This window comes from Mytilus galloprovincialis, chromosome 2 (genome assembly GCF_965363235.1).
Source record: "Mytilus galloprovincialis chromosome 2, xbMytGall1.hap1.1, whole genome shotgun sequence".
Lineage (NCBI taxonomy): Eukaryota > Metazoa > Mollusca > Bivalvia > Mytilida > Mytilidae > Mytilus > Mytilus galloprovincialis.
This window is the reverse complement of record NC_134839.1, coordinates 68,655,203-68,682,887: the sequence shown is the minus strand read 5'-3', so window position 1 is coordinate 68,682,887 and position 27,685 is coordinate 68,655,203. Positions and strand designations below refer to the sequence as shown.

Sequence of the window (27,685 nt, the reverse complement as noted above, 5' to 3'; positions counted from 1 at the left end):
TTGAGCGCCAACATTATTACCCATTTAAGCGCCGGATTAATCCGCTCACCTGTATTTTCGATAGCCCATTTTAGCGAAATTTATGTTTTCCTCGATACTATTAGAAACAACAACATATATAAAGATACGACGGAAGTATAGAGGAATGTGCACCACATCTGGAAAAGATAAAGAGAAAGAGCAGTATTGTACAGGGGGTATATCTAGAGCCCTTTACGTACGTTCTCTAGGTTATATAAAACTCCAGGCTAGAACAGACTTTTAACGATTGATTTAACCTTTTAGACTTTAAGTGCTGTATTTTAATTGAAAAGTTTTATATTATTTTATGTTGTGCTGTCTTGAGTCTATTAGTGCTGTATTTTAATGGACATGTTTTATTTTGTTTTATATTGTGCTGTCTTGAGTCTAATAAACATTTTTTAGTTTATATATTATTTATTTACTAAAAAGGGTTAAAAATATTTCGCTAAAATGGGCTTTGACAATTTTAATTTTCGCTAAAATGGGTTAAAATTCTGGCGCTCAAATGGGTTCTACTTTGGCGCTCAAATGTCCTATCAATGCACTCAAATGTCCTCCGCCGAGGGCATACGATACAGTTTTGATCCCGTATTTACAATTTGATAAAAATTTCTGATTTTCATTAAAATTTTTATTGATACGAATTGCCATTAAATGGCATCCCATTATAACATATTTGTATTTCGGCTAATGACGTCATATCAATCTGTTTTGCCAGGCAAATCGCCAAAGTTTCATTGTGTCCCATCTCCATTTCCGAAACTACTCATGTACTTTAACGAAAACAGTTAAAAATTACGGATAAATGATGTCACCAGGTGAGAAAATGATATAGCTAATTTAATTTTGTTTTTCTGTAATTAATTAATTTCAAAAGCAAAATCGTTAAAACACAAAAACAAAAAAGCTGCTATTTTTTTTTAATTTAGTGCATAAAATGTCACACGTTCATTTTTTGCAAAAACGTTGTATTGTTTTATATATATGTATATATATTATACATTATAAAGTTGTCACATCGCCTGCGCCCTGCGAAGCGCACTAGTCTGACCACTTGACCTCCTAGATCAGGAATTATAGCTTTTGGTGGTCGATGTATATCTGCTTTATCAGTGATTGTAACACAGTACATGATGTATAGTGGCAAGTAGATGGTGTACCTTTCATATCAGGTATTTTGTCTTTCGTAAAGGAAGATAAATTACCATGTCCACCAAAGTTCAGATGAAGTGGGTGTAAGCAAGAACAGAAGGGACAGAAGTGTAACAATACAATCTATAAGAAACAAACTTTTGAAATCAGTTTTAAGTTTATTAATATATACAATAGTATCTTACAGACCGAATTCTGTGTAAATTTGCATATATATCAAATCCTTCCTAATGTTGTGTAAATGCAAAGTAAATTTATGTTGAAGAACTTTCTCTGAACATTTTAGATGAACACGTATGACAGCTATAGTATATCATATTCGAGATCTTCACAGCGGAAATGGGCTCATATCCCCTTTTTTGGTAACCAATGGCAGTTGATAGTTTACTATTGTATATATACGTATTTATATCTTACATGTTATGTTATTGGCCATGTTCACAATTTCAGTAAACTGGTGGTCGCAGATTTCACTTTTTTTGCAAAGAAGTTCAATGACCCAGGAGAAAAAACATTGACTATAGCCTTTAAGACTATCCATATGCTGCAACTAGACTGCCGATTATATTTACATTAGATTTTACTACAATGACTATAAAGAATATTAATCGTAGTACTTTTTTAAGCAATACTGAAATCTGATTCTTCGTTGTTTTCCCGTTGCCATTTCATCCATTCTTCTATATAAGTGACAGCTTCATCGACATCCTTGATATACTCTACACCAGTTTTGTTCTTAGAGGGGAGCATGACACTGCCATTTTTGTTTATCCTTGCCTGAACAACAATTCGAAGACATGATCTGATGTCAGTAGACGATTTTGTCTTCTCGTCTGAAATTTATTTTATGGTTACAGTATATTTATTATATTATATTTTATTATGTCAAGTAGAGTTACTTATTAAACAGAATTATGAATTTCAAATGAAAATACATAATTTGAAATCAGACCCAAAAAAATAATGATAAATGCATTTAGTAGGATTGTGTCTGGGAACTATGTTCTTGAAAATGTCAATATCCACACTGATAAATTAACAAATACCACTACAATAAAAATTATGTTACCATTAAATATTTTTTTTTACCCATAATGCCGAAATATTTAAGTTAGATAAATTATTTGTCGTTTCTTTTATAAAAGTCGATTTAACAAGATGATTTTAGCCGAAGTGTCTTGAAGGACATATTCTTTCTGTTCATAGATAGGCACCTTTTCAAATCACTATCACATCTATCATGAGTTAAATTGGTAAACTAACGGAAATATAAAAAGTATATACCTAAAAGTGACCATGCCTCAGTTCCCTGTATGATTGGTCTGATCCATCTTGACTTCCGGACATGTGACAGATTAGCAGCAGGAGGTGGATACAATGTCCATAATATCTCCATACTTTCTATCCTCGTCAGAGGACGACATTTCCCATTGTCCCAACAGCTTATTTTACTCGTGGTTTGCTCTAACAAAAGAACAAGGTGGACAAATTATAGCTAATAAGCAACTTCACAAATAATACAAGATGGTCTTGAAGTATAGATTTTGCGTACTGACGTTGGTTATCATCTTAATGACGTGTTTATATAGTATTCTTTTCTTTGTCTTTATTAATATTACTTTTACTGTTTAGTCAGTTTTTTGAGATATTCATTTGACGTGACTCTGTGCTTATGTAAAACATCATACTTTGAACGACAAAATTATATCATTAATAAATATTGCTTTTACTTATGGATCTTGTCATACTTTGAATGACAAAACTATTTTAATCATTAATACAACTTTTTCTCTTAAAAGTCTTACGTGACTCTGCATTTATGTATGCCGTCATACTTTGAACGACAAAATTATTTTATGTCTACCTGTGCAAATTTCAAACACGCAATTTTACACCAGTACTGAAAACCTTCCATCCTTTACGGGTAGACTTTACATAGACAAATAAAACCGTATAAGATAAGCAAAATGAGGATGTTAAATTTGATGTATGCCTTTTTGTGCTTCTTCGTTACATTTGTTGTTTTTTATAGTGATTAAGATGATAACACAATGTTGACTGCTGTACCCCTATTTTTGACATTTTTACTCTTTGAGTATGTTTGTTTTGTTCACGCATCGTTGACAATGTAATGGAATTTGATGCGACTGTCATACAAGTGTGAGGTTTAGCTAGCTATAAAACCAGGTTCAATCCACCATTTTCTACATATGTAGAAAATGCCTGTTCCAAGTCAGGAATATGACAGTTGTTACCCATTCGTTTGATGTGTTTGGACTTTTGATTTTGCCTTTTGATTTTGGACTTTCCTTTTTGAATTTTCCTCGGAGTTCTGTATTTTTGTGTTTTTACTTTTTTCTATTGGGTTTTTAATGTATTTATGCCTTTTTATTCGTTCCGAACTTTTTTTGTAAAACAATTACTTGGACTAAATAACTTTCTTCATGGCACTTGTGCAGAAATATATAAATAAATATGTGGGGGAAAAAATGACTTATTCAAAACTGTAAAAAATGGTTAATTCTGAAAGTCTTAACTGATTCCATTTCCCCAATGATTTTTTCCTTCATTCAAAAACAACCGTTCAAAATATAGGACATGGTGTACTTTGATGATCGTATATCAGGAATTAATTGAATAATTACATTTTATGTCCGAAAAACAGCAAGAGAACAGGTGGGTAAATATTAAGCATTTACTTTTTTTTATATGCAGTATAAATTTAAACAATGATTTTTTTTAATTAGTATTGGTATACAACCTCAATAGTCAATTGAAATTGCATCAAATTCAAAAATATCCTACAGTTGTTTTAACTGATTGAATACAACATAAGAGTAAAGCTGTAACATATATGAAGTTTTTTAAGTTTGTATACCTGGATGGGTTACTTTAGCAATGACATGAGTAAGATCTGCAAGGTCGTTGTAGCTGTTAACTGTATACATAGTTTTGTCTGTCGAGGCAATAGTCAACAATTCAGACTTATCCACACTTTCACCAACACCTGCAATATCAATTGAACTGTTTAAATTGTTTTAGAAGCAGGCAAAAATTTCTACATTTTTTAAATAACTATATTTCTGTAATAAATAAATCTTTTAGACGATAATCCGTCAAATCATCAATATAAAACACAACATTATTTACAACGCGTGAATAGTAAAAGAAGATAACAAACTGTCTTAGATATTTAGCTTCCAGAAAATTCATGAAAACTGCTGTGTTCCATTCCCTATTCTAACATTTTGATTGAGTGGGAATTTGCATGAAATGTGATGCATGCACATCAGACGCATACCCTGTCGTCGCACCCGGACTGGCTGCACTCAATTTCGAGTTCATCGCATTTTCTCGATTTTTTATATTTTTAGTTGATTTACAAGATTTGGACAGTAGTAAATTTCTGTTGCCTTTAACCAACGATATTCAAAATACCTAGATGCAACGCTATGAGTTTTCCTGATCTTATACTGTTGTATGTGTAAGGGAATTTGTCCATCGCTAAATTTCTTCAGAGATCAAGACAAGATACAATCAAAAAACTCTCTCTGAGGTAAATTTATTATTTCATAGAATATTTTATATAGTGTCTTTCTAGCACATATCTTTTCTTTCTTGTAGAAATCGAGTAGAACACATCATGCCATTGTACTACTATAATGTGGCCAAAACACCGACTCGATAAATGTGTACATTTTGAAGAGGTTGTGAATCGATTCGAAACTGGACAAGTATCCTCATATGTGATTCTCATTTTTGGATTTATTTATTTATCTATCCAACAAATTTATTTCCTACTAAAAGTCTGTATGATAGTAGACAAATCATATTGCTGTGTTGGAAAGAAATAGCTTGAATTATTTCCAGGGCTTGTTTGAAATTATATATCAAAACTTTCAGTTTCAATTTGTTGCTCAAAACATCTTTAATATAATTTCTGTAATGCTCTGGGTTTTAATCAAAAATCTTTATTTACTACGAACCTATTGCATAAACTTCTATGGCATCATCATTAGCTCGCTTTGCTTCCAACTCCGTACACTCTGGCTCAGATGATTTTCCATCGGTTATAACAATACCAATCTTCTTGATACCTGGTCTTGCATTCTACATAATAATTATTTTAAACTGTTTTGGATCTGTGTGACTATGTGAGTCTGCTAATAAAGTTTTTATAATAGTTCTGTATAATTGCAATTTGCAATTCAGCTTAAAAATGGAGAGAAGGTACAATGGTGAAATTTAAAAACCCTTGATATATAGACATATTACGAGATAAAAACACAGCAAACAAAACATGTACTTCACAGTCGTAATTACATTTTCAGAAATGATTTATTTCACATTCCACATTTTATCTAGTTTTAAGCTATGAACTATGAACAATATTGAACATATATCATACAGAAAAAATTACATTGCAAATTCTCAGTATGTAACTTTATTTTATATATCTCGTATTAGTGTGGTTGGGGGTTGTATACAAACTAACGTCATATTTATTGAAATGTTTAAATTCTATTTACAATATTTATTCTCTATTTACCGAAAGCATATTTGTCATTTCTTTAATAGCCAGATGGGTTCGTGTCAGTCCATGTTTCAATTTAATTGCATCTGAAAAAAAAATATATAGAATATTATTTTGACAAAACAGCAACTGAGTCCGTTAGAGTTTTTAAGCAATTGCTAAAAAAATTAAAAACTAATGGCCCCGTTTCAAAAAGTTGAGAAATCTGCAATTTCTACAATACATGTGAACACAAACATGATGGTAGTCTCACATATCATAAATCAGCTCAAAATGTGGAGGCGTATAGAAAAAAAAGTCTGTATAACTGTGATTTTCAACAATTTTCAAAGTTGTAAACCCTTAATTTTGGCAAAAATTAGCGGAGCGGAACAAAACTTAAACTTGATCTGTAACTCATCATGAGTAACTCACGTACCAAAAATCAGCGCAATATCTAAAAGCATTTAGAAAAAAAAGTCTGTTTAACTGTGATTTTTAACAATTTATCAAAGTCCATAGCCCTTAATTTCGGCAAAAATTAGCTAAGCGGAACGAAACTTAAACTTGATCTGTAACTCATCATGGTTAACTCACATATCAAAAATCAGCCAAATATCTGAAGGCGTTTAGAAAAGAACTCCGTATAATGGTTTGTTGCGGAATGACGGAATTACAGAATTACGGAATTTGGGACAAGGGTTAAACTATATGGCACCAACAACTTTGTTGTGGGGCCATAAAAATAACAAAAGTACAAATCTTTACCTTTATTCCTAACAACTTACCAGAAAAGCGCTTGATACGGTGCTTTTTGTCCGCAATTCGCTTTTTGTCCGCTTTTGCTTTTTGTCCGATAATTTTGCTTTTTGTCCGAAACTTTTGCTTTTTGTCCGTTTTGCCTTTTGTCCGATTATTTTGCTTTTTGTCCGTTGCTTTTTGTCCGTTTTGCCTTTTGTCCGATTATTTTGCTTTTTGTCCGAAACTTTTGCTTTTTGTCCGTTGCTTTTTGTCCGTTTTGCTTTTTGTCCGATAATTTTGCTTTATGTCCGTTATAAAATGTGTATATTTTTGGCAGGTTTCATTTTGAACTTCAAAATACCATGTCCTTTTAGGAGTTAAATACAGACCATACTCACATTATAAATGATTTGTACATGAAATTTCATGTCTTTTACAATATATCGCATTACCTCTAAAATGGCTCGAAGCACTAATATCCTAGATCCGTAGGTGTTAATCAACAGAGGGCAAGGGGAATACTCTTGTATATCCCTAAGTCTAAAAAACAACTATTGAAAGCTGGCTAAACTAAGACATACTCCAGGTAGGCCATTATACCAGAAGAAGAGGTAGTCAAACCCTTATAAATGGCTTATAGAACTTATGTCCTGGATCTACACGAGTTTATCAGCAACGAATTAAAAGGGGCATGAGTCACGAAGTAAAACTAAACCTCATTATTGCCAGCTCTTCAAACTAAGAGATTCTCCACGTTGGCCATTATACCAGAGGTGTAGGTAGGCAGTGCCTCTTAAATCGTCCATGGGCCATGGCACTTATGTCCTCGACCCGTACGAGTTGGTCAGAAGAGGGTAAGGGGAATACTCTAGTATATCACACAGTCAACCAAAATTAGTGACGGCTGCCCAAACTAAGACATTTTTAGGTGCGCCCTTATACTAGATGTTGGAGTAGTCATTCTCTTAAAAATGGCTCATAGCACTTATGCTATAGACCCGAACGAGTTTGTCAACAATGAGTTAAAAGGGGGATGAATTAGTCCGGTATATAACGAAGTTGAAATAAACTGTTGCCCGCTGGCTAAACTAAGAAATTATCCACGCGGGCCATAATATGAGAGGTAGAGGAAGGGATTGCCTCTATAAAATGACCATGAGCACGTATGACCTAGACCCGTACGAGTTAGTCAGCAAAGTGTAAGGTTGGTACCCTAGTATATAATAAAGTCGAACTAAACTATTGCTGGATGGCTAAGAGATTCTCCGCGTGGGCCATGATACCAGAGGTAGAGGTTGTCATTGCCTCTAAAATGGCCTAAATCACTTATTCCCTAGAGAAGTACGCGGTATCATCAAAGGGTTTAAAAGGGAGTTGGAACCTCTGTTTACAAAGAAGTCGAAATAAATTATTGCCGGCTTGCTTAAGTACGAGATTCTCCAAGTTGGCCATTAATCCTAGGTTAAATGTGTGCATTGCCTTTTAAATGGCTGATAAAACTAACGCCCTAGACCTGTACGAGTTTGTCAGCAAAAGGTTAAAGGGGGGATGCGATGCCTCTTTTTACAACGAAAATATAAATTAAGCCGACTGGCCTAACTAAGAGATTCTATACGCGGGGTATTATATCAGAGGATGAGGTAGGCATTACCTCTAAAATAGCCATAACACGTATGTCCCAGACCCGTGTAAGTTAATCAGCAAAGGGTAAGGGGGTACCTAAGTATACCACAAAGTCGAAATAAACTATTGCTGGCTGGCTAAACGAAGAGATTCTCCACATGGGCCATGATACCAGAGGTAGAAGTGGCCATAGCCTCAAAAATGGCCACTTATGCCTTAGACCCGTACCAGGGCTTCAGCAAAGTGTTAAAAGGGGGAGGTGGTATCTATGTTTACAACGAAGTCGAAATGAATTATTGCCGGCTGGCTAAACAAAGAAATTCTCAACATAGGCCATTATAACAAAGGTAGTGGTGGACATTGCATCTAAAATGGCCCATACTTCTTATTCCATTGATCTGTACGAGTTTGTCAGCAAAGGGTAAGGAGGGTACCCTGGTATATAACAAAGTCGAAATAAACTATTGCCGGATGGCCAAAAATAAAAGATGATCCACGTTTATCATGATACCAGAGGTAGAGGTGGGCCTTGCCTTTAAAATGGTTTATAGCACTTATGCCAGCAAAAGGAAAGGAGGGTATTCTAGTATATCGCAAAGTCGTTATGAAATATTGCCGGCTGTTCAAACTACGAGATTCATCACATGGGCCATGCTACCAGAGGTATAGGTGGTCATTGCCTTTAAAATAGCCTATAGCACTTATATGGCATATACCCGTACGAGTTTGTCAGTAAAGAGCTAAAATGAGGAGGTGGTACCTCTGTTAACATTAAAGTCAAAATAACTGTAGCCGGTAGGCCAAACTCCGGGATTCTCTACGTGGATCATTATACCAGAGGTAGAGGTTTATTTCGACTTCGTTGTAAACAAAGGTAACACCTTTTATTTTTAACCCCTTGCAGGCAAAATCGTACAGGTCTTTGGAATTAGTGTTATATGCCATTTTAAAGGCAATTACCATATCTATCGCTGGTAAAATGGCCTACGTGGAAAACCTCTTAGTTTGGCCAGCCGGCAATACTTTATTTCGACTTTGTTGTAAACAGAGGTACCATCTCCCCCTTTTGATTCATTATTGTCAAACTCGTACGGGTCTAGGGCATAAGTGCTATAAGAAATTTGTATGTCAATGCCCTCCTCTATCTCTGGTAAAATGGCCTACGTGGAGAATCTTTTAGTTTGGCCAGCCGGCAATTATTAAAGTGTATTTCGACTTCGTTGCAAACAGAGGTACCACCTTACCCTTTTAATTCATTGTTGTCAAACTCGTACGGGTCTTGGGCCTAAGTGATCTGTGCCTTTTTTAAGGCAATGCCTACTTCTACCTCTGGCATCATACCCCACGTGGAGAATCTCTTGGTCAGCCGGCAATTGTTTATTTCGACTTTTTTATATACCAAGGTACTTCCCTAACCCTTTGCTGACTTACTCGCTGGCTTATCCCTTATTGTAAGTAAGTAAGTTCAATAAATATAAGACTATATGCCAGGTCTTTCTGACAACCAATTACAAACAAATTGGGGTTTATCTAATGAGGCTTTTCCCAGGATGCAATTGCTCGTAGACTGTATACAGTTGACCAAATAATCCACAAATTCCGCAAAAGGATCTTTTAATTATAGGCCATGTCCATTTAGACATTAAGCAACAAAAGCCCAGCATGACCGATGCATTTGTCTTTAACATCTCCGATATTGATTCCGCGTGGCCTTCCAATTGACATGAGTGTCCATTGGTGTTCATTGTTAAACCTTTGGAGCTATATCAGTTTGTGTGGAAATTAAGAGCACGATGACATTCCCTTGGTGATAACAACATGACCAACAACCATATCGTGTGTTACCAAAAGTCGTCAGCGATAGTCACACCGACAATTTGCTACCTTCGTGGACAAAAGCCTGGCTTTTCGCTGGATCCTAATTAACATCTAGTGTTGTCACTACCATTTGCTGTAGAGATTTAGTTGCACAACATAACAGAAACATTCTTTGTAAATACTCTATGTTGATATTTTGACATTTGGGTGGTTCATATATCCAATTGTAGCCGAAAAATGATAATGAAACATTTCTGTTTAATATCGATCTATTGTTGGAATTGAAATTTTCATATTCAATTTTTGTTTGTTTAAAGATGACCATTTTAAATAAAGATTTTAATTTTTTAAAAAGCAAGTGTTAGACTTGTGCTTTTATTGCCACTCAGTTCATATAACCTGTCATTTTAGTCGAGCCTGTAACTTTTGTTGCAGAAAGCTCGACATATGAATAGTGATCCGGCGGCGGCGGCGTAAGTTAACTTCTGAAAAGCTTAATATTTTAGAAGGTGGAAGAATTGGATGCTTCATACTCTGTATATAGATGCCTCATGTTACGAAGTTTCTGTCAGTCACATGTCCAATGTCCTTGACCTCATTTTCATGGTTCAGTGATCACTTGAAAAAAAAGTTCAGAATTTTTGTAATGTTGAATTCTCTCTTATTATAAGTAATAGGATAACTATATTTGGTATGTGCGTACCTTGCAAGGTACTCATGCCAGACAGACAGTTTTCACTTGACCTCGACTTCATTTCGTGGATCAGTGAACAAAGGTTAGAATAAGTTTTGGTGGTCAAGTCCACATCTCAGATACTATAAGCAACAGGGCTAGTATATTCGGTGTATGGAAGGACTGTAAGGTGTACATGTCCAACTGGCAGGTGTCATCTGACCTTAACCCCATTTTTACGGTTCAGTGGTTATAGTTAAATTTTTCTGTCTTGGTCTGTTTTTCTCATACTTTATGCAATGAGTCTACAATATTTGTTGTATGGAATGATTGTAAGGTGTACATGTCTAGCGGGAAGATATCATCTGACTTTGACCTCATTTTCATGGTTCAGTGGTCAAAGTTCAGTTTTTGAGTTTTGGTCTTTTTATCTAATATTATATGCCAAAGGTCACTATATTTGGTGCATGAAAATATCTTATGATCTATATATAAGTCTCCCAGGTTTTATTTGACCATGACCTCAATTTTACGGTTCATTGCACAGTGTTAAGTTTTTGTGTTTTGGTCTGTTTTTCTTAAACTATAAGTAATAGGTCAAGTATATTTGTTGTATCGAAGAATTGTTAGCTGTTCATGTCTGCCTGGTATGGTTCGTCTGACCTTTACCTCATTTTCATAATTCATTTGGTCTTTGTTTAGCTATCTTGGTTAATGTTAAGTTTATGTGGCAGTTGTAATAAATCTTTATACTTAGGGCTATCAACATAATATTAATGATGAGTAAAGTAGGCGAGACATTTCAGTGTGTGCACTCTTGTTTAAATGTGCTTATTTATCCGAGTCCTGGACTGCATTCCAGTGGCTTTCATTCGTTTACTTTTGTGTAAATTTTATACAGATCAGTATTTTTTCAAATATTTTACCAATATTTTAGCTGCATGTAACATCTTGAACACTCAGAAAAGCAAAACAAAATTTAGATTTCAGAAATAAATAGCCTTTAGTCATCGACGAATAGCCGATGATTTCAAGAGTTGTTTCCGTTAAAGGATGATTCCTTTTTTTTGTGCAATACTTGCTCTTTCGGAGGCTTGAGGGTAATTTCAGCAAAAATTTTATCATTTTTGTTTTCATTACAAATTTTATTTATTACACTATTAGTTATAACTTTATGAATTGGCTCAAAAATCAACCCAAAAAATCGAATGATTTTGGCCTCATATTTATTTTTCAAATGTTTATATCACTGTAAAAGCTCCAAATTGTCTTCCTTTAGTAAAATAATGACATTTTGTTTTGGCATTAGAATTAAAATGTCTTTTTCAACTCATCGGTGACCTATAGATATTTTTCAAATATGCTTTACGTAAACTAAACAGTTGTAAAATTAAATCGATTTCTGTAATTTAGTTCTTTTTTTATTTCGATAAATATATCTCTCTATTTCTCCTATTAGTTCAACTTAAAAAAAAGTACCTTAACAAAAATGGTTGCTTCTTTCGAGGGCAGATTGTGAGCTTAAGTGAACGATAACCCCATGTTTTTATTTGATTTTTCTATTTAGTATATGATAAAAGTTCATCTATAGAAAAACAAGCAAAATCCTACATGTATATTTTAAAAAAAATAATGGATTAATACCCTCCAGTCCCCTTAACGACAAAAAAAATAAATAGAACATTACGTTTAAGTATCACCTACAGTATTTTACAACCTCCATTGGTGATACATTATATGTATTTCTGCTGTTGTTTTATATAAGTTATTGTCCTGAATAAACATCTTTATGCGTTTTTGCGTTTTTGCGTTTTTGCGTTTCAGTTTTTATTGTGAAATTTCTTCAATCAGCCAAGACAAACTTTAAATTTCGCCTTAACGATGTTTTCGCGAGAAATCCATGTATTATTATCGAATTACTACATTTAATCATTGTCTAGTGCCCTAAAATGAGATTTTCCGAGACGCTGGGTTTGAAATGGGATACCCTATTTAATTTAAACAATATTTGCAATCTTTTCAAAAAGATGCAGATGGGAATTTTCGTTCCTTATGAAAGTGTTCGCAAGGAGTTAAATTATAAACTCCTTATAGGATTATCAAAAAGCAACTATTAAGGACCCCCTTGGAATAAAGATCTTCCAAGACAACGTGTTCGAGAGTTTGAGTTTAATACATGACTTTTTAAAACTTAATGGACAGAGCAGGATTATCTTACTCTTCCAGTTAACCATTTTAAATTTCAATGATTTCGTCCGAGACCACAATTGTCGTCCCTTGATTTTCGTTATTAGTCCCTAGTGATAACAGTGGGTTACTTGCCAATAATTTTTATACCCCTTCCAAATTTATTTCTCCTTGTTTAATGCCTCACATTGTAAGTAGGGGGGGGGGTGAAATTACACTGTAAAAAAATTTGGGTCCAGAATTTTACAGGAAAGTAGTGATTTGGTCCAGCTGAAAAAGGTTAAACATTAGCACTTCGGAAGCTGTCAAAAGATTTCAAGACACCCTAAACACAAAATTGTCCATATTTTGAGTTAGACGCGATGAAGTTTTCTATAATTTTGATATAATTTGTCCCAAAATTAGTACAACACACTGTAAAAGTTTCATTGAGAAAGGGCAGGTGGGATTTTTAAAATTTTCATTTATGTTCTAAAAGAAATGCACTACGAATTAATTGTGTTCTCGGACCATTTGTTTTGTGGACTATTGTGTATCTTGTTGTTTTTCATTCAGCTGCGGCTTTGTTGGTTTGTTTCAACCCTTTTTAGTGTGATTATCCTTTGGTACACTTTGCCTCTCTCTTATATATGATATCGCAATAATTATATGTAAGCGTTCATATACATTTATATGGATACAATATTGAATTAAAATAGATATAATAATTAGATGAGTGAAAAAAAGAAAATGAAGTAATAATTGTACGTGTGAGGAGTTGGCATTCTTATAAAAAAGAAGATGTGGTATTATTGCAAATGAGACAACTATCCACAAAAGACCAAAATGACACAGACATTAACAGCATTAGGTCACCGTACGGCCTTCAACAATGAGGAAAGCCCATACAGCATAGTCAGCTATAAAAGGCCCCGATAAGACAATGTAAAACAATTCAAACGAGAAAACTAACGGCCTTATTTATGTCAAAAAAATAAATGAAAAAACAAATATGTAACACATAAACAAACGACAACCACTGAATATACAGGCTCCTGACTTGGTACAGGCACATACATAAATAATGTGGCGAGGTTAAAGTCTTTTACACTAGAAATATTTTAGATCTTGTTATATAGACTAATTCTTATTCATTCTGGTCGTAAGTTAGTCTGTCATCCTCAAACGTGTGAGCAATAGTGTACGTACACCAATTTGTAGAATACATGGGATATTCAAAGACTTAAACGAACGTTAAGTCTCAGAGGCATGACTTTTTATTAGTTGTTAGTGTCGGGATGTATAAGTACCCGGCCACGTCCACTTGTATTTGTGTCTATCTGATGAGTTAAGCCTTTTTCAACTGATTTTTATAGTTCGTTCTTATGTTGTACTGTTATACCACTGTCCCAGGTTAGGGGGAGGGTTGGGATCCCGCTAATATGTTTAACTCCGGCACATTATTTAAATCTGTGCCTGTCCCAAGTCAGGAGCCTGTAATTCAGTGGTTGTCGTTTGTTTATGTGTTACATATTTGTTTTTCGTTCATTTTTTGACTTAAATAAGGCCGTTAGTTTTCTCGTTTGAATTGTTTTACATTGTCTTATCGGGGCCTTTATAGCTGACTATGCGGTATGGGCTTTGCTCATTGTTGAAGGTCGTACGGTGACCTATAGTTGTTAATGTTTGTGTCATTTTGGTCTTTTGTGGATAGTTGTCTCATTGGCAATCATACCACATCTTCTTTTTTATATGCTCGAAACTTTAGAATAGTTTAGAAATTTATCAAATCAAATAATCCTTGAGTGATGGTTTCGTTATTGAAATTCTAAATTGATGTTTAACCGCGCTAAATATTATATATGATAATCATACGAATAAGTCAGGAACGGAGTTTCAATCTGTAATTCAATAGTTGTTGTTTGTTTCTGTGTTTGTTTGTCGTATAGTGTTTTGTAAATCAATGGTTTTCTCGTTTGAATAGTTTTATCATTATGTTAAATGGTGTCGGCGTTTGCTGCATGTGGAAGTGCACACATTTACGACATGTTATTGCTTAAACGCACAGTTTCTTCTTCCCGCTAATAATATATAGTCACCATTTGCACTTATATGCGAATGGCCGATTGACAGTCGCTCCAAAATATTTTGCAACATTTCAGTTAAAAAAAAACTTTTTTAAGTCTGGTAATATTTTCGTCATATTTCCAACAACTTTATTTTTCTTAAACATTACAAATATTACAAATATAACAAACAAACAAACTTCATTTTTGGAACACTATCACAAAGTTTACGTAATACATGTGTAGCTATTTATTTAGATAAACTGTATTAATCCATACATTTCGGAATTATTTAGCAACTATATCCAAATGACGAGGAAGTTCGAGGTTATTCAAGTAATAAGATTAAGGAAACTTTGGTTAACACAACAGCATTTTCAACAAAGTAGTTTATTTTTGTTTGACAAACTCGAAAAGAGGGGGAAAAGTAATAAAATGGTTACTTTATAAGCATTTACTTAATTTCTATCACGAAATAAATGCGTTTAATATTTTAGATACAGATACAATATAGTGCATTCGTAAATGTAAAACACTTTTTAATAGAAAATTTAAAAGAGATACATCAACAGTGTTTATTTTAGAATTGCTCAAGTCTGTAGGGCTTATTCCCGATTGTCCCACTTTTTTTAAAATTAAGAGCTCATATTGTCCCACATGAAAAGTTCTGACTGGTCCACATTATTTTATGAGGCGAAATGTTCTTATCCCTTGTTAGATTGTCTCTATGGTTTTGTTTCAGATATATAAGCCAAAATCTACATTTTATGCGATGCTCTTCTTTTAGACATTGCGGCCATCTTAATTATTGGGCGGGGTCATCGGATACTTTTTTGAAACTAAATACCCTAAGGATGATTTTGGCCATGTTTGCTTTAATTTTGCCAGTAGTTTCAGAAGAGAAGATTTTTGTAAAAATTAATGACGACGACGAATAATGAGAAAATAAGAAAAGCTCACTTAGTCCTATGGTCCAGGTGAGCTAAAAAGCAAAACGGACAAAAAGCAACGGACAAAAAGCAAAAGTTTCGGACAAAAAGCAAAATAATCGGACAAAAGGCAAAACGGACAAAAAGCAACGGACAAAAAGCAAAAGTTTCGGACAAAAAGCAAAATAATCGGACAAAAGGCAAAACGGACAAAAAGCAACGGACAAAAAGCAAAAGTTTCGGACAAAAAGCAAAATTATCGGACAAAAAGCAAAAGCGGACAAAAAGCGAATTGCGGACAAAAAGCACCGTATCAAGCGCTTCTAACGCATGAATTTAAAAAACGTGTTGTTTTCATTTTGACATGAATTCCTGTTAAATGATACTAGTTTCAATAAGCTTCAATATAATAAACTATTAAAATGTAATGTTTCCTTAATATAGGTGGTAACATCAGACCATATCTTTGGGTGATTTTAAGAGGACACCTTTCAATCGTGCTAACACAGTTCTTCTTTGAAGCATTTGTTGATTCTGTGTTTGCGCTTTTGGTTCTTAATATTTTGCTCTAACATTAATTTTGATGGTTTGTCGTCTCAGACTTGAACTGAATTCAATAGCACGCGAATACTTATCAATTGATAAATAAAATATGTGAACTGCAATACATAATTTATGAAATTTAAATACCTATTGCATTCAGAATGTCATGTCGGGTTCTATGCGTTGATATACTGAAGGACTGGAATATATCTTCATTGAAAGGAAGAACCCCAATTCTAACTCTGTCTGGTGCTATATCATACATACAAACTAAATCCTTTACAAACTGTATCAGGCGACGGAACCCAAGTGGTCCGATACTAGTCGAACAATCTAGGACAAGAACTACCTCAGCAGTATTCCCAGAACCTAAAATTGGAACATGTACGAAAAATGATTAAGATAAGAAATCCATTATATATTCCATCGTATTAACGGGATAGTGATTCTGTGATGATTGTGGTTGTTTGTGTTTGTGCTGTATATTTCTGTCAAGCAGTTGTCTTATCGGGTCCTATTATAGCTGACTATGCGGTATGGGCTTTTCTCATTGTTGAAGGTTGTACGGAGACCTATAGTTGTTAATGTCTGTGTCATTTTGGTCTCTTGTGGACAGTTGTCTCATTGGCAATCATACCACATCTTCTTGTTTATGTTGTCATTACAGCAATATGTTTTAACATTGTTATAAAGCGGGAAGTTCGTCTATCCAATTAGATAAGGTTCAACCCATCATTTTCAGGAATACTGCATGCAGTTGGTATCAAAAAGTTCGTTTCTATGTATGTTGGCGTTTGTTTTTGTTGCACTTCAGTGTTTCTGATGTAACTTAATTTTCCTCTTATAATTGATGTGTTCCCTCGGTTTTATTTTGTAACCCGAATGTGACTATTGGACACCGGTAACTTCTGTTGCCTTTGATTGACAGTAGAGAGTATATGATTCTCAAGTAATTTCTGACACTGAGGGTTTATGGACCGTGTGATAATCTTACAAAAAGTGGATGATCCGAAACGAATCTAAGGTCCATATTAAGTTGACCAAAAGTTCTTAAACAATGATTTGGTAAAAGTAACTTACTTACTAGTAGTCTGTAAAGTCAGAGAAATATAATACCTTGTATTATATGTCTCTGGTAATGTTAAACTTATATACCATAGTATGAGGGTAGTGTATTTTTACACAGAAATCATGAAAGAATACATGCATATACATGTATATTAAAAGAAATAATTGCTGTCCAGCTATCTACCTCACTGTTACATTTCTGTATAACTTACCTCTGTATATTTTGTTGAATGCAGTTGAGATATCCTTATTTGTTGGATGAAGATCACAGTTTTTCAAAAACAGCGACAAATCTTCTTTGAATAACTTTCCTTTTTCTGATGTCTTGTCAAATTCTCTTTCATATTCTATACGTTATTAAAGTAAATTAGAGTAAATCAAACCTATAATTATCTTGAATTAAAACTGATTTATTGTGCTTTTTGTTTAGTTATATCAGCTATTTTCACCAAACGACTTTTTGATTTAAATTGCAAAAGATGAAAACCAAGATATCGTTGGTCATTTTGAAAATTTTACTTATTGAATTGATAAATTTGTTTGTCCACTGGAAAGTTTAAATAATAAAATTCGGAATAATCTAAGAATCTGTTACTTTTTTTAACGTACGCTTATGAATTGATAAAGCGTCTGAGGCACTCTTTCTTATTGAGTTACATGGGACAGACCCAAAATCGGCAACTTAATCAAAGTTAAGCATTTTCTAGAATACTCCAAGTGAGTTTAGTTGAGGTAGGTCTCCAATTGTAGCGCTAGTGCCATTATTTATAAGTACAAGATATACACATACTATACTTTGTATCCATGAACTCGTCAATCTCTTTCAGTACAATTGGACAAGAATGATTCATTAATCCATAACGCGATTGTATTCTAGCTATAAGTTCTTTGTACTCTTTGATAAAGTTCTTCCAGCATTTTCCATGGTCAAGAACTACCTGTTGATATATTGAGAAATAGGATTAAGATTATCTTGCTTAGTGTTTTTTTCACGTGATTATTATTAGTCCTATCAAGAGTTTCGAAATATAAATAGATATATTCTGACATAAAGTCATGAAACTCAAGCTGTATCAAAAGATGTGACAAAGAGTATATTTCGTCATTATGGTGTAATGGAAAACATTTTTATAAGAGTTTTAACTTGTAGTACTTTCTTGTAGGATGATCCATTCTGTAAGAATATAAGAAACAGATATTGAACGTAAAAACATTGATTTAGTAAATATAATACAACTGAATTATTTTTCATGTATTACTGTACATACTTATATTTGAAATTTCATAAAGTCACTTTTACTCAGATCGTGTATGAATAACTTGCATTAAATCTGTTTGATGTGTACAGGTTGATATCTATAAATTGATTTATTTTATGCATAATGAACATTGACTGACCATCATCTTTCGTGTTGTAGTAGATCAGCATCGGTAGCCGCGAGTAAAAATTGCTATTTAAATGTGTTTCGTTTTGTTTTTTTTTGTTAGTTGTTTTTGTTCTTCGTTTCGACAGTTTGTGTTTATGCTTGTTTCCCAAATGCCACAGGTAAGAGGCGTGTATGTGATATTCATAAAACATAAGATCGTTTTCGGTATTATATTTTGTTTGAAAAAGTGTTTAGGGAAGACATATCTTCCAACCTCAAAAAATCTTAGTACCTTTCGTTTTAATTTATCCAAATGTGCTCTGATTCTGTATCCTCGAAATCGTGTCTGAATCATAATGGCGGCCTTTCGTCTTTCCTGTTTATTTAGGCGATAAGCATTACAATGCCTGAAATTATATAGAAATTCAGCGTATGATGAATATGTGCTTTGTCTGAATTTTAAATTCTTATCAACTGATTTTTGTTTAAGAATCTATGAAAATTTACGTATAGGGTTGAAATTATGCCTTTAAACTAGTTGATATTGAATGTATAGTTGACAAGGAAGTTTCCAAAATTGTTTTTTTCACAAGTAATATTTGAAAGTATTACTTTAACTTACGCGAATAATTCTGCATTAGGCTTGTCTGAAATACTCTGTCCCATTCGTGGAGTTGAATCTGGTTTCGAAGGTTTTGTTATAATAGAATGGTATCCGCCATCAGATGATCTTGTTGCGTACTGACCAACCTTTATGCCTCTTGGTGTCATGGACAAAGACTGATATGTAGGTGTTACAGGCGTTGACCTAAAACAATATCTTATATCAGACACAAATTTGCTGTATACAGTTTCACCTCTCTCTTGATCTCTCTTTTTTGCTCTTACTCTGGATTTTTTTTACACTTTCTTTCTCTTTTTTACTTTTACTCTGATTTTGTTTTACTCTTTCTCTCTCTCTTTTGCTCTTGCATTTTTTATACGCCCGTCAAAATTTTGACGGGGCGTATTATGGTATACAAATGTCCGGTGTCCGTCCGTCCGTCCGTCTGTATGTCTGTCCGGCGTAAACATGTCGCACCGTAACTTGAGAACGACTTATCCAAATTTCATGAAACTTAAATTAGTTGTTTCTTATGATGGTCAAATGATCTGTATACTTTTTGGTGAAAATAAGATTAGAACTTTTTGAGTTACGGCACTTTGTAACTAAAACAGGGGTGTGTTTTTTTTCACATGTCGCACCGTATCTCAAAAACGATTCTTGATTATGGCTTAAAACTTTAAACACTTCTTATTATATTAATCTTAATATCTGTATACTTTTTGGTGATGATTCAAAATTTTATTTTTGAGTTATTGAGTATTTTGTAAAAAAGGGGGAGGGTTTTTTTACATGTCACACCATATCTCAAAAACGATTTATGATTATTGCTTAAAACTTTACACATGTCTTTGTTATATTAATCTGAAGATCTGTATACTTTTTGGTGATGATTCAAAATTTCGTTATTGAGTATTTTGTAAAAAAGGGGGAGGTTTTTTTTACATGTTGTGCCATATCTCAAAAACAATTTATAATTATTGCGTAAAACTTTACACACTTCTTTGTTATATTAATCTAAAGATCTGTATACTTTTTGGTGATGATTCAAAACTTTATTTTGGAGTTATTGAGTATTTTTTTAAACAGGGGAGGGTTTTTTTACATGTCGCGCCATATCTCAAAAACAATTTATGATTATTGCTTAAAACTTTACACACTTCTTTGTTATATTAATTTAAAGATCTATATACTTTTTGGTTTTGATTCAAAATTTTATTTTAGTGATATTTAGTTTTTTGTAAAAAAAAAACAGGGTTGGGGGTTTCACATGTCCCGCCGTGTCTCAAAAACAATATATGGTCATTGCTTAAAACTTTCTCTGAAACTATTTATGATTATTGCATAAAACTTCCACACAAGACGTCGGGCGTATCATGTGCTCATGGCGCAGCTGTTTATTTTTACTCTTGCTCTCTTTTTACTCTTACTCTGAGTTTTTTTTACTCTTACTCTAGTTTTTTTTACTCTTCCTTTCTCTATTTTATTCTTACTCTGAGTATTTTTACTCTTACTCTGTCTTTTTTACTCTAACTCTAGTTTTTTTTACTCTTCCTTTCTCTATTTTATTCTTACTCTGAGTATTTTTACTCTTACTCTGTCTTTTTTACTCTTACTCTGGTTTTTTTTACTCTTCCTTTCTCTATTTTACTCTTACTCTGAGTATTTTTACTCTTACTCTCTCTTTTTAACTCTTACTCTGGTCTTTTTTACTCTTCCTTTCTCTATTGCACTCTTACTCTGTCTTTTTTACTCTTACTCTGTTTTTTTTTACTCTTCCTTTCTCTATTTTACTCTTACTCTGAGTATTTTTACTCTTACTCTCTCTTTTTACTCTTACTCTGAGTTTTTTAACTCTTACTCTGTTTTTTTTTTTTTACTCTTCCTTTCTCTATTGCACTCTTACTCTGTTTTTTTTACTCTTACTCTAGTTTTTTTTACTCTTCCTTTCTCTATTTTATTCTTACTCTGAGTATTTTTACTCTTCCTCTCTCTTTTTTACTCTTACTCTGGTTTTTTTTACTCTTCCTTTCTCTATTTTACTCTTACTCTGAGTATTTTTACTCTTCCTCTCTCATTTTTACTCTTACTCTGAGTATTTTTACTCTTACTCTCTCTTTTTTACTCTTCCTTTCTCTATTGCACTCTTACTCTGTTTTTTTACTCTTACTCTAGTTTTTTTTACTCTTACTCTCCCTTTTTTCTCATACTCTGTTGTTTTTTTTTACTCTTGCTCTCTTTTTTATTACTCTTTCTCTCTCTATTTTACTCTTACTCTGAGTTTTTTTAACTCTTACTCTGGTCTTTTTTACTCTTCCTTTCTCTATTGCACTCTTACTCTGTCTTTTTACTCTTACTCTAGTTTTTTTTACTCTTCCTTTCTCTATTTTATTCTTACTCTGAGTATTTTTACTCTTCCTCTCTCTTTTTAACTCTTACTCTGGTCTTTTTTACTCTTCCTTTCTCTATTGCACTCTTACTCTGTTTTTTTACTCTTTCTCTAGTTTTTTTTACTCTTCTTTTCTCTATTTTATTCTTACTCTGAGTATTTTTACTCTTCCTCTCTCTTTTTAACTCTTACTCTGGTCTTTTTTACTCTTCCTTTCTCTATTACACTCTTACTCTGTCTTTTTTACTCTTACTCTGGTTTTTTTTACTCTTCCTTTCTCTATTTTACTCTTACTCTTGAGTATTTTTACTCTTCCTCTCTCTTTTTAACTCTTACTCTGGTCTTTTTTACCAGTTCTCTCTCTTGTTTTCTATGGTTGAACTTGTTTTAGGAACAATATAATGTATTGATCAATCGTACCTTCCAGTAACAGAACGTTGACTATCACGTAACCAAACTTTGTAATCTTCCTCCCACAACCAAGTCACGGGTTCTTCAACTTTCTCAAGTGGGCTTCTGGCTTTTTTGTCATATCTATAGATTAAATGAGAAAAAGAAAAATAATATTAGTGATTAATTAGATATGTTTTATGTCTTTTGTAAGAATAGGCTGTTTATTCTTCGAGTGTTGTCATTCTTTAAACAGATTAAAGTTGGACATTCCAAGATTAATGGCGATAATTCCAAGATTAACGTTAAAGATTCCAGATTAAAGTTGGAAATTCCAGTTTAAAGTTGGAAATTCCAACATTAAAGATGATAATTCCAAGATTAAAGTCGATAATTTAAAAAAAAAATGAAATAAAAAAGGATGGTCATAATACTCTTCCATCCAATCTGATAAGTAAAGCCCATTTCTACTGATTTTTATAGTATGTTAATCTTATGTTGTGTTGATACACCACTGTCTAAGGTTAGGGGAGCATCGATCGCTCACAAACATTCATGACGCAAAATGTAGATTCACAGCAAACCACACAAGACACAAAGGAAAGATAATATTCTTTTTGACGAATAGGATACGTGTTCACTAATAAACTATTGAATCGCAAAAAAAGTTTGTAGATGTGACCTACTTTATTTGATAAATATTTCCATAACGTGAATTAGCGACAAATTTTCTGGAATGAAGCTTCAGTTCTTCTAAGTCTGCATCTGGCGGCAAGCAATTTTCATAGTAAGTTTCTAAAAACAATTAACACAGTCAATACATTACGTTATATATAATACACAATAAAGTCAATAACAAAATTCAATCTTCTGAATGACAACTATTTAAAAGTAATTATTCTTTATCTTTAGTGTGTGATTCTTTATCTTTCGTGTGTTATTCTTTGTCTTTAGTGTGTTATTCTTTGTCTTTAGTGTGTTATTCTTTATTTTTAGTGTGTTATTCTTTATCGGTGTTATTCTTTATATTTAGTTTGAAAAAGTAATGCTCATACCAAAGAAAAAATACATTTAAATGTGTGTATTGTTTTATTGCACATTCCTTTGAAATTGATGATTTGAGCCTCTGGCCTTTCTTTGTCTTGTATCTTTTTCAATTTTAGTTCAATTATATTCTTCCCAGTTTAATGTGACCGTCCACTTTCACTTTCACTGAACAAGTATACATTATTGTTTAGGGACCAGCTAAAGCCGCCTCCGGGTGTGGAATTTTCTCGCTGTGTTGAGGACCCATTGGACGCCTTTTGCTGTTTTCTGCTCTTTTGTCGGATTGTTGTCTCTTTGACACATTCCCCTATCCACTCTCAATTTTATTTACTAATTACAAAATCTGAACAATTCTAGACTACAAAAGTCAGGAGATGTATAATTATAATTTGGGGAGTTCCAAAAAGGAAGGTGGTTTTGAATAATTGATGAATACCGAAATTAAATGGCTTTTCGCGTTATAGAATAATAAATACGGCTGGACGATTTTGAAATAAGTTAATGACATTCATAATTACCAATTTAGATATACAATTATTCAAAGTATCAGAATTGTAATTAGTTTTTTTTTTAAATAAAAAAAGGTCGTGATCTGGCAATTGAAGCGAATATTTCAATTATTATAAATGTTTCTTTAGTAATAAATCATGTTATTAATCAGGAAATCCGAAGATGGCAAACTGAAAAGGAGGAGAAGGGTCGAAAAGCCAAAACTGTCTAAATCGACATTTTGGACCCTTTTGGAATAAAAAAAAACAACTTTTCCGTGAATTTGAAAAACATCCTGAAAATAACAGTATAGACCAGCCAACGTCTACAAGAACTGACAACTCGGTAAACAGGAGTTTTAAAAGTTCCTCTTTATTTTGTTCTCACCTAAACCGAACCAAAACAGGTTGTTCAGTCGTCTGTTTTAAATCTTTTAAAAATTATGTTTATTTGAAACCGATTAGAACTAGTGTTTGGCACAATCATCCATATAAGACGTGTATTTTAAAAGTACCTGCTATTTCACCCGTCAAATAAAAACTTTTTAACAATGCACACATATTTATTTCGAGAAAAATCAGGGAAGATCCTTCCAGCTGCCATAAAGCATAGACACCTAGGTCAAATCGCCCTTTGGAGTTTAAATAGATGTTGCAAAGACAATAGTGTGTATCATACAAATAATATCCCAACCTATGCATTTGTTTCTATTGTGGTGTTTTAATGGAGCCTTTTCAGTCCACGGTTTGGTTCTGCGAGCTCTTTGTTCTCTCCTCATATCTAACACTTGTATAGGTGTCTTTGGTTGTTTTTTCTTTATACTGTTCCTGCTAACCGGTCGACTATCGTGTTTATTTCTTGGTTCCGGAGAGCTTGACTGCAATTTAAAAAAAAATGCTCAAGACAACGGCATTATTATTTTTATACTGCAACTAGTTGTGTTTATTTCCTAAATATAGTAACATTGCTATATTTTGTATAATGTCAATTTCATCATGGAACACTTTCTCCACAATCAGGGCTTCATTTAAGAATTGAATGCTTCTTTTTGTAAATTTATTGGGGGTGTAAAAGCGTTGACCGAAGTACATTTTGTATGAAGCGCGGAAGCGCTTCATTCTAAAAATGTACGCACGGTCAACGCTTTTACAACCCTATAAAGTTACAAAAAGAAGCATTCAATACTTATAATTACATTTTTTAGCTATGATCATGAAAACACGAATTTTATATATTTTATATATTTTATTATTTAATTCACTTGTTGGAGCACGTGTCATCATGAGTGAAAAGTTGTATTGAGCAATTCAACTGCTTACGGAATAACACGTGATGTGCAGTTAGCCAATCAGAATAAAATATTATAATGAAACATACATCTAATGTAATTATTAAGGGATGAAAATAAGTTTGACATTTGTGTTACGATTTAAAAAGCTATCAATGTATTAGTTTATGTTGCAGTATAAAAACAATATTTAGGTCAATGTCATAAAAATATTTAAGTGCTAGTACTAAAATTTGTTACTTAAACGTCGGTTTGAAATGATAACATCTACACATTGCCATGTTTGGGAACGTCTTTTAATGATTTATTCACCTAGAATTTCTGCTTGTAAATTGGAAAGACATACAGATAGATAAAATAAGCAGATGTGGTATGAGTGTCAATGAGATAACTCCATCCAAGTCACAACGTATAAAAAGTTATCAACATTACATGTCAAAGTACGGTCTACAACACTGAGCATTTGCTCACACGGAACAGCAAGCTATAAAGGTTTCCAAAATGACTAGTGTAAAACAATTAAAACAGATAAACCAACAGTCTTATCTTTATAAAAAATTCGTCAGGGTTCCGCGGAACCCAGAGTTGCCTACTTTTGCTGTAACTCCCAGGCTCAACAAAAATGAGGAAAACAATCAATAAAAATATTCCTCTTGATACTATCTTTTGATTGTAAGAAGCTTCTGTCCAAGTTTGGTAAAAATCCAGGATAGTTTATGAATCTAATAAATGTTTTAAAAACTTTAACTGCAGACTGTATGTAATGTTAACTGGAAGAAAGTCCATTTATAAGTAAAATACAGATACACAGGTACAAAATATTAACAAAATGTCCTTTCTAGATACTAGCGTTTGATCATAAACAAGCTTCTGGCCATGTTTGGTTCAAATTTAAAATAGTAAAAGAAAGTTATTACATTTTTTTTTTTAATTTAACCACAGAGTGAATGTGTTGTTTCCTGTCAGAAAACCTAAGTCCATTTAAAAGTAAAATACGGAAAAAATGGATTTATTTTTTTACAAAATTTACTTCTGTCGCTTAGTCTCGCTTTTTCGACTAAAGTCGAAGGCTCGACAAAAACGAGAAACACGTATAAACCACATCAACAAACCATGCTAAATGTTAAGTTAATGCGTGGTACAAGAATATTTGCAAACATTTAGTTTTATTTTCAGTTTTAATTCTGTATACTATTGCAATGATAATAACCCGTTAATAATAATGATAATTATAAGTAAATTGTTTTCTATAAGGGTTACCTGTGATCTTCGTGTTGGTGAAGTATAGCGTGGGTGTCTGTATGGTACTGGTGATACTGGTGATTCTGCTGTTCTAGGCTGCAGTTTAACGTGGGTGCAGGTAAAACCGTCTGTCCAACTAGTCTGGTATTTCCAATGATTTCTCATTATATCGTATGACATTTTGACTACAATATATATATTATATTATAGGGTTTCCTTTTCTTCTTTATTTTTCCTGTCTGTGTTGACTTTCCAAACTTGTTTGATATTGATACTGTTTTAGATTGTGACATCATTATTTACAATTATAATATAACTAATTATATTAGTCCCCATCATGTAATAATAAAATATTTATGTGTACATGTATGACAACTGTGTTGAAGCAATTTATTCAACATTCAAAATATTGATAAAACATTAGTGTTTCAAATGAAAATAATTATATTAACATTCGTCAATTGTTATCATATGTTTTTATGAATACGTTATAATATTTAATGAATCCTAATATGTGCGACTTATAATTGAATTCTGCTGCAAAATAAAATGGAGGTAGAAATGCCATGGGAACATTCAAAATCCAAAGGTATTACATGTCATTTGTTAGATAAATAGTAATAATATCAATAATGAGCAAAACCAATACCGTATTGTCAGCTTTAAAAGGCTCTTCCATGATAAAATATGAAAAAGTTAGAGGAGAAAAAATAACCCGATTTATAAAATTAAAATAAAAAAAATTATGTAAGCCAGCATCAAACAAGCACGATTACTGGCTCTACGAGGTAAACCATGTTTGTGAAAGCGCAATCCTGGGACAGAGATGTAACAACACATCATAAGAACTAGCTGTATAATATAAGTTGGAAATGACTTGACTCGTAAGATCGGCACGAATCACAAAAAGCTAATTAACATTATGACAAAATAAAAGTAAAAAGATACGAAGTACCGATTCAAGAGTACTCGTAGTTACTGTAAGCTAGTTACAAGCCAGTCAATGTTTTCACAGTTTGAAGTATCAATCAGCACACATCGATCTAACGGATTTATTCTTGTATAGACGACATAATTTAAAAGCATGATCTTGTGAAATACAAAACATAAGTTTTAGATTCTAATATCGACAAGATATAGGAACATTATTTATATCAAGACCCTCTCTACAATAAAACCAATTAAAAAAAGGTAAAGAGGACATGCAAACATGTATGATAAAAAAAAAACCCAGAGGCATGATATTACATATTCCAGTACAAATTGTTTCACACATATTTTTTTTTATGTGGATAGCTTAAATGTTGTAAGGTTTCACGTGTGTGGTTTTATTTTTAATAACGTAAATGATTATTTGTTTTTTTTTTCGTAGTGCTTTCTATACACGTTTTCCTAATATTCTATGTAATTTGTGTCTTTCTTTAAACTTTATATATATATGATATCATGTCGTTCAAGAAGCACCGCATGTTATATATAAAAAAAAGAAACTTTACCTTGCTTCGAATTTTCTCGTCACCTAAACTCCAAGCTGCTACCACCTTAATCAAAAT

General features: G+C 32.9%; 1 protein-coding gene across 2 annotated transcripts; it reads right to left on the bottom strand.

The window, feature by feature from the left end:
• Positions 1-1,322: 1,322 nt before the first annotated feature.
• On the bottom strand, positions 1,323-27,685 carry LOC143064233 (uncharacterized). 2 transcript variants are annotated; one of them, XM_076236911.1, is made up of 15 exons: positions 27,629-27,685; positions 26,151-26,317; positions 24,296-24,479; positions 22,753-22,861; positions 22,097-22,210; positions 19,306-19,491; positions 18,976-19,090; positions 18,107-18,254; positions 17,529-17,663; positions 16,396-16,617; positions 5,726-5,796; positions 5,163-5,286; positions 4,055-4,183; positions 2,461-2,640; positions 1,323-2,009 (listed from the first exon to the last, which is right to left on the bottom strand). In XM_076236911.1, exons 2-15 carry the CDS (start codon positions 26,310-26,312, stop codon positions 1,798-1,800), a joined length of 2,091 nt encoding a protein of 696 aa, XP_076093026.1. In that variant the 5' UTR covers positions 26,313-26,317; positions 27,629-27,685; the 3' UTR covers positions 1,323-1,797. The 2 variants fall into 2 exon arrangements, with proteins under 2 accessions (XP_076093026.1, XP_076093025.1); XM_076236910.1 differs by lacking the exon at positions 27,629-27,685 and having other exon boundaries at positions 26,151-26,380.

Excerpts from the sequence above, each read along its gene's own strand:
- LOC143064233 (XM_076236911.1), bottom strand. The coding sequence starts at position 26,312 with ATGTCATACGATATAATGAGAAATCATTGGAAATACCAGACTAGTTGG. Across the intron at positions 22,862-24,295 it reads CAATAGAAACAAATGCATAG|AAACTTACTATGAAAATTGC; the intron begins GTTGGGATATTA and ends AATTGTTTTTAG. Across the intron at positions 5,287-5,725 it reads AAATGACAAATATGCTTTCG|AATGCAAGACCAGGTATCAA; the intron begins GTAAATAGAGAA and ends ATTATTATGTAG.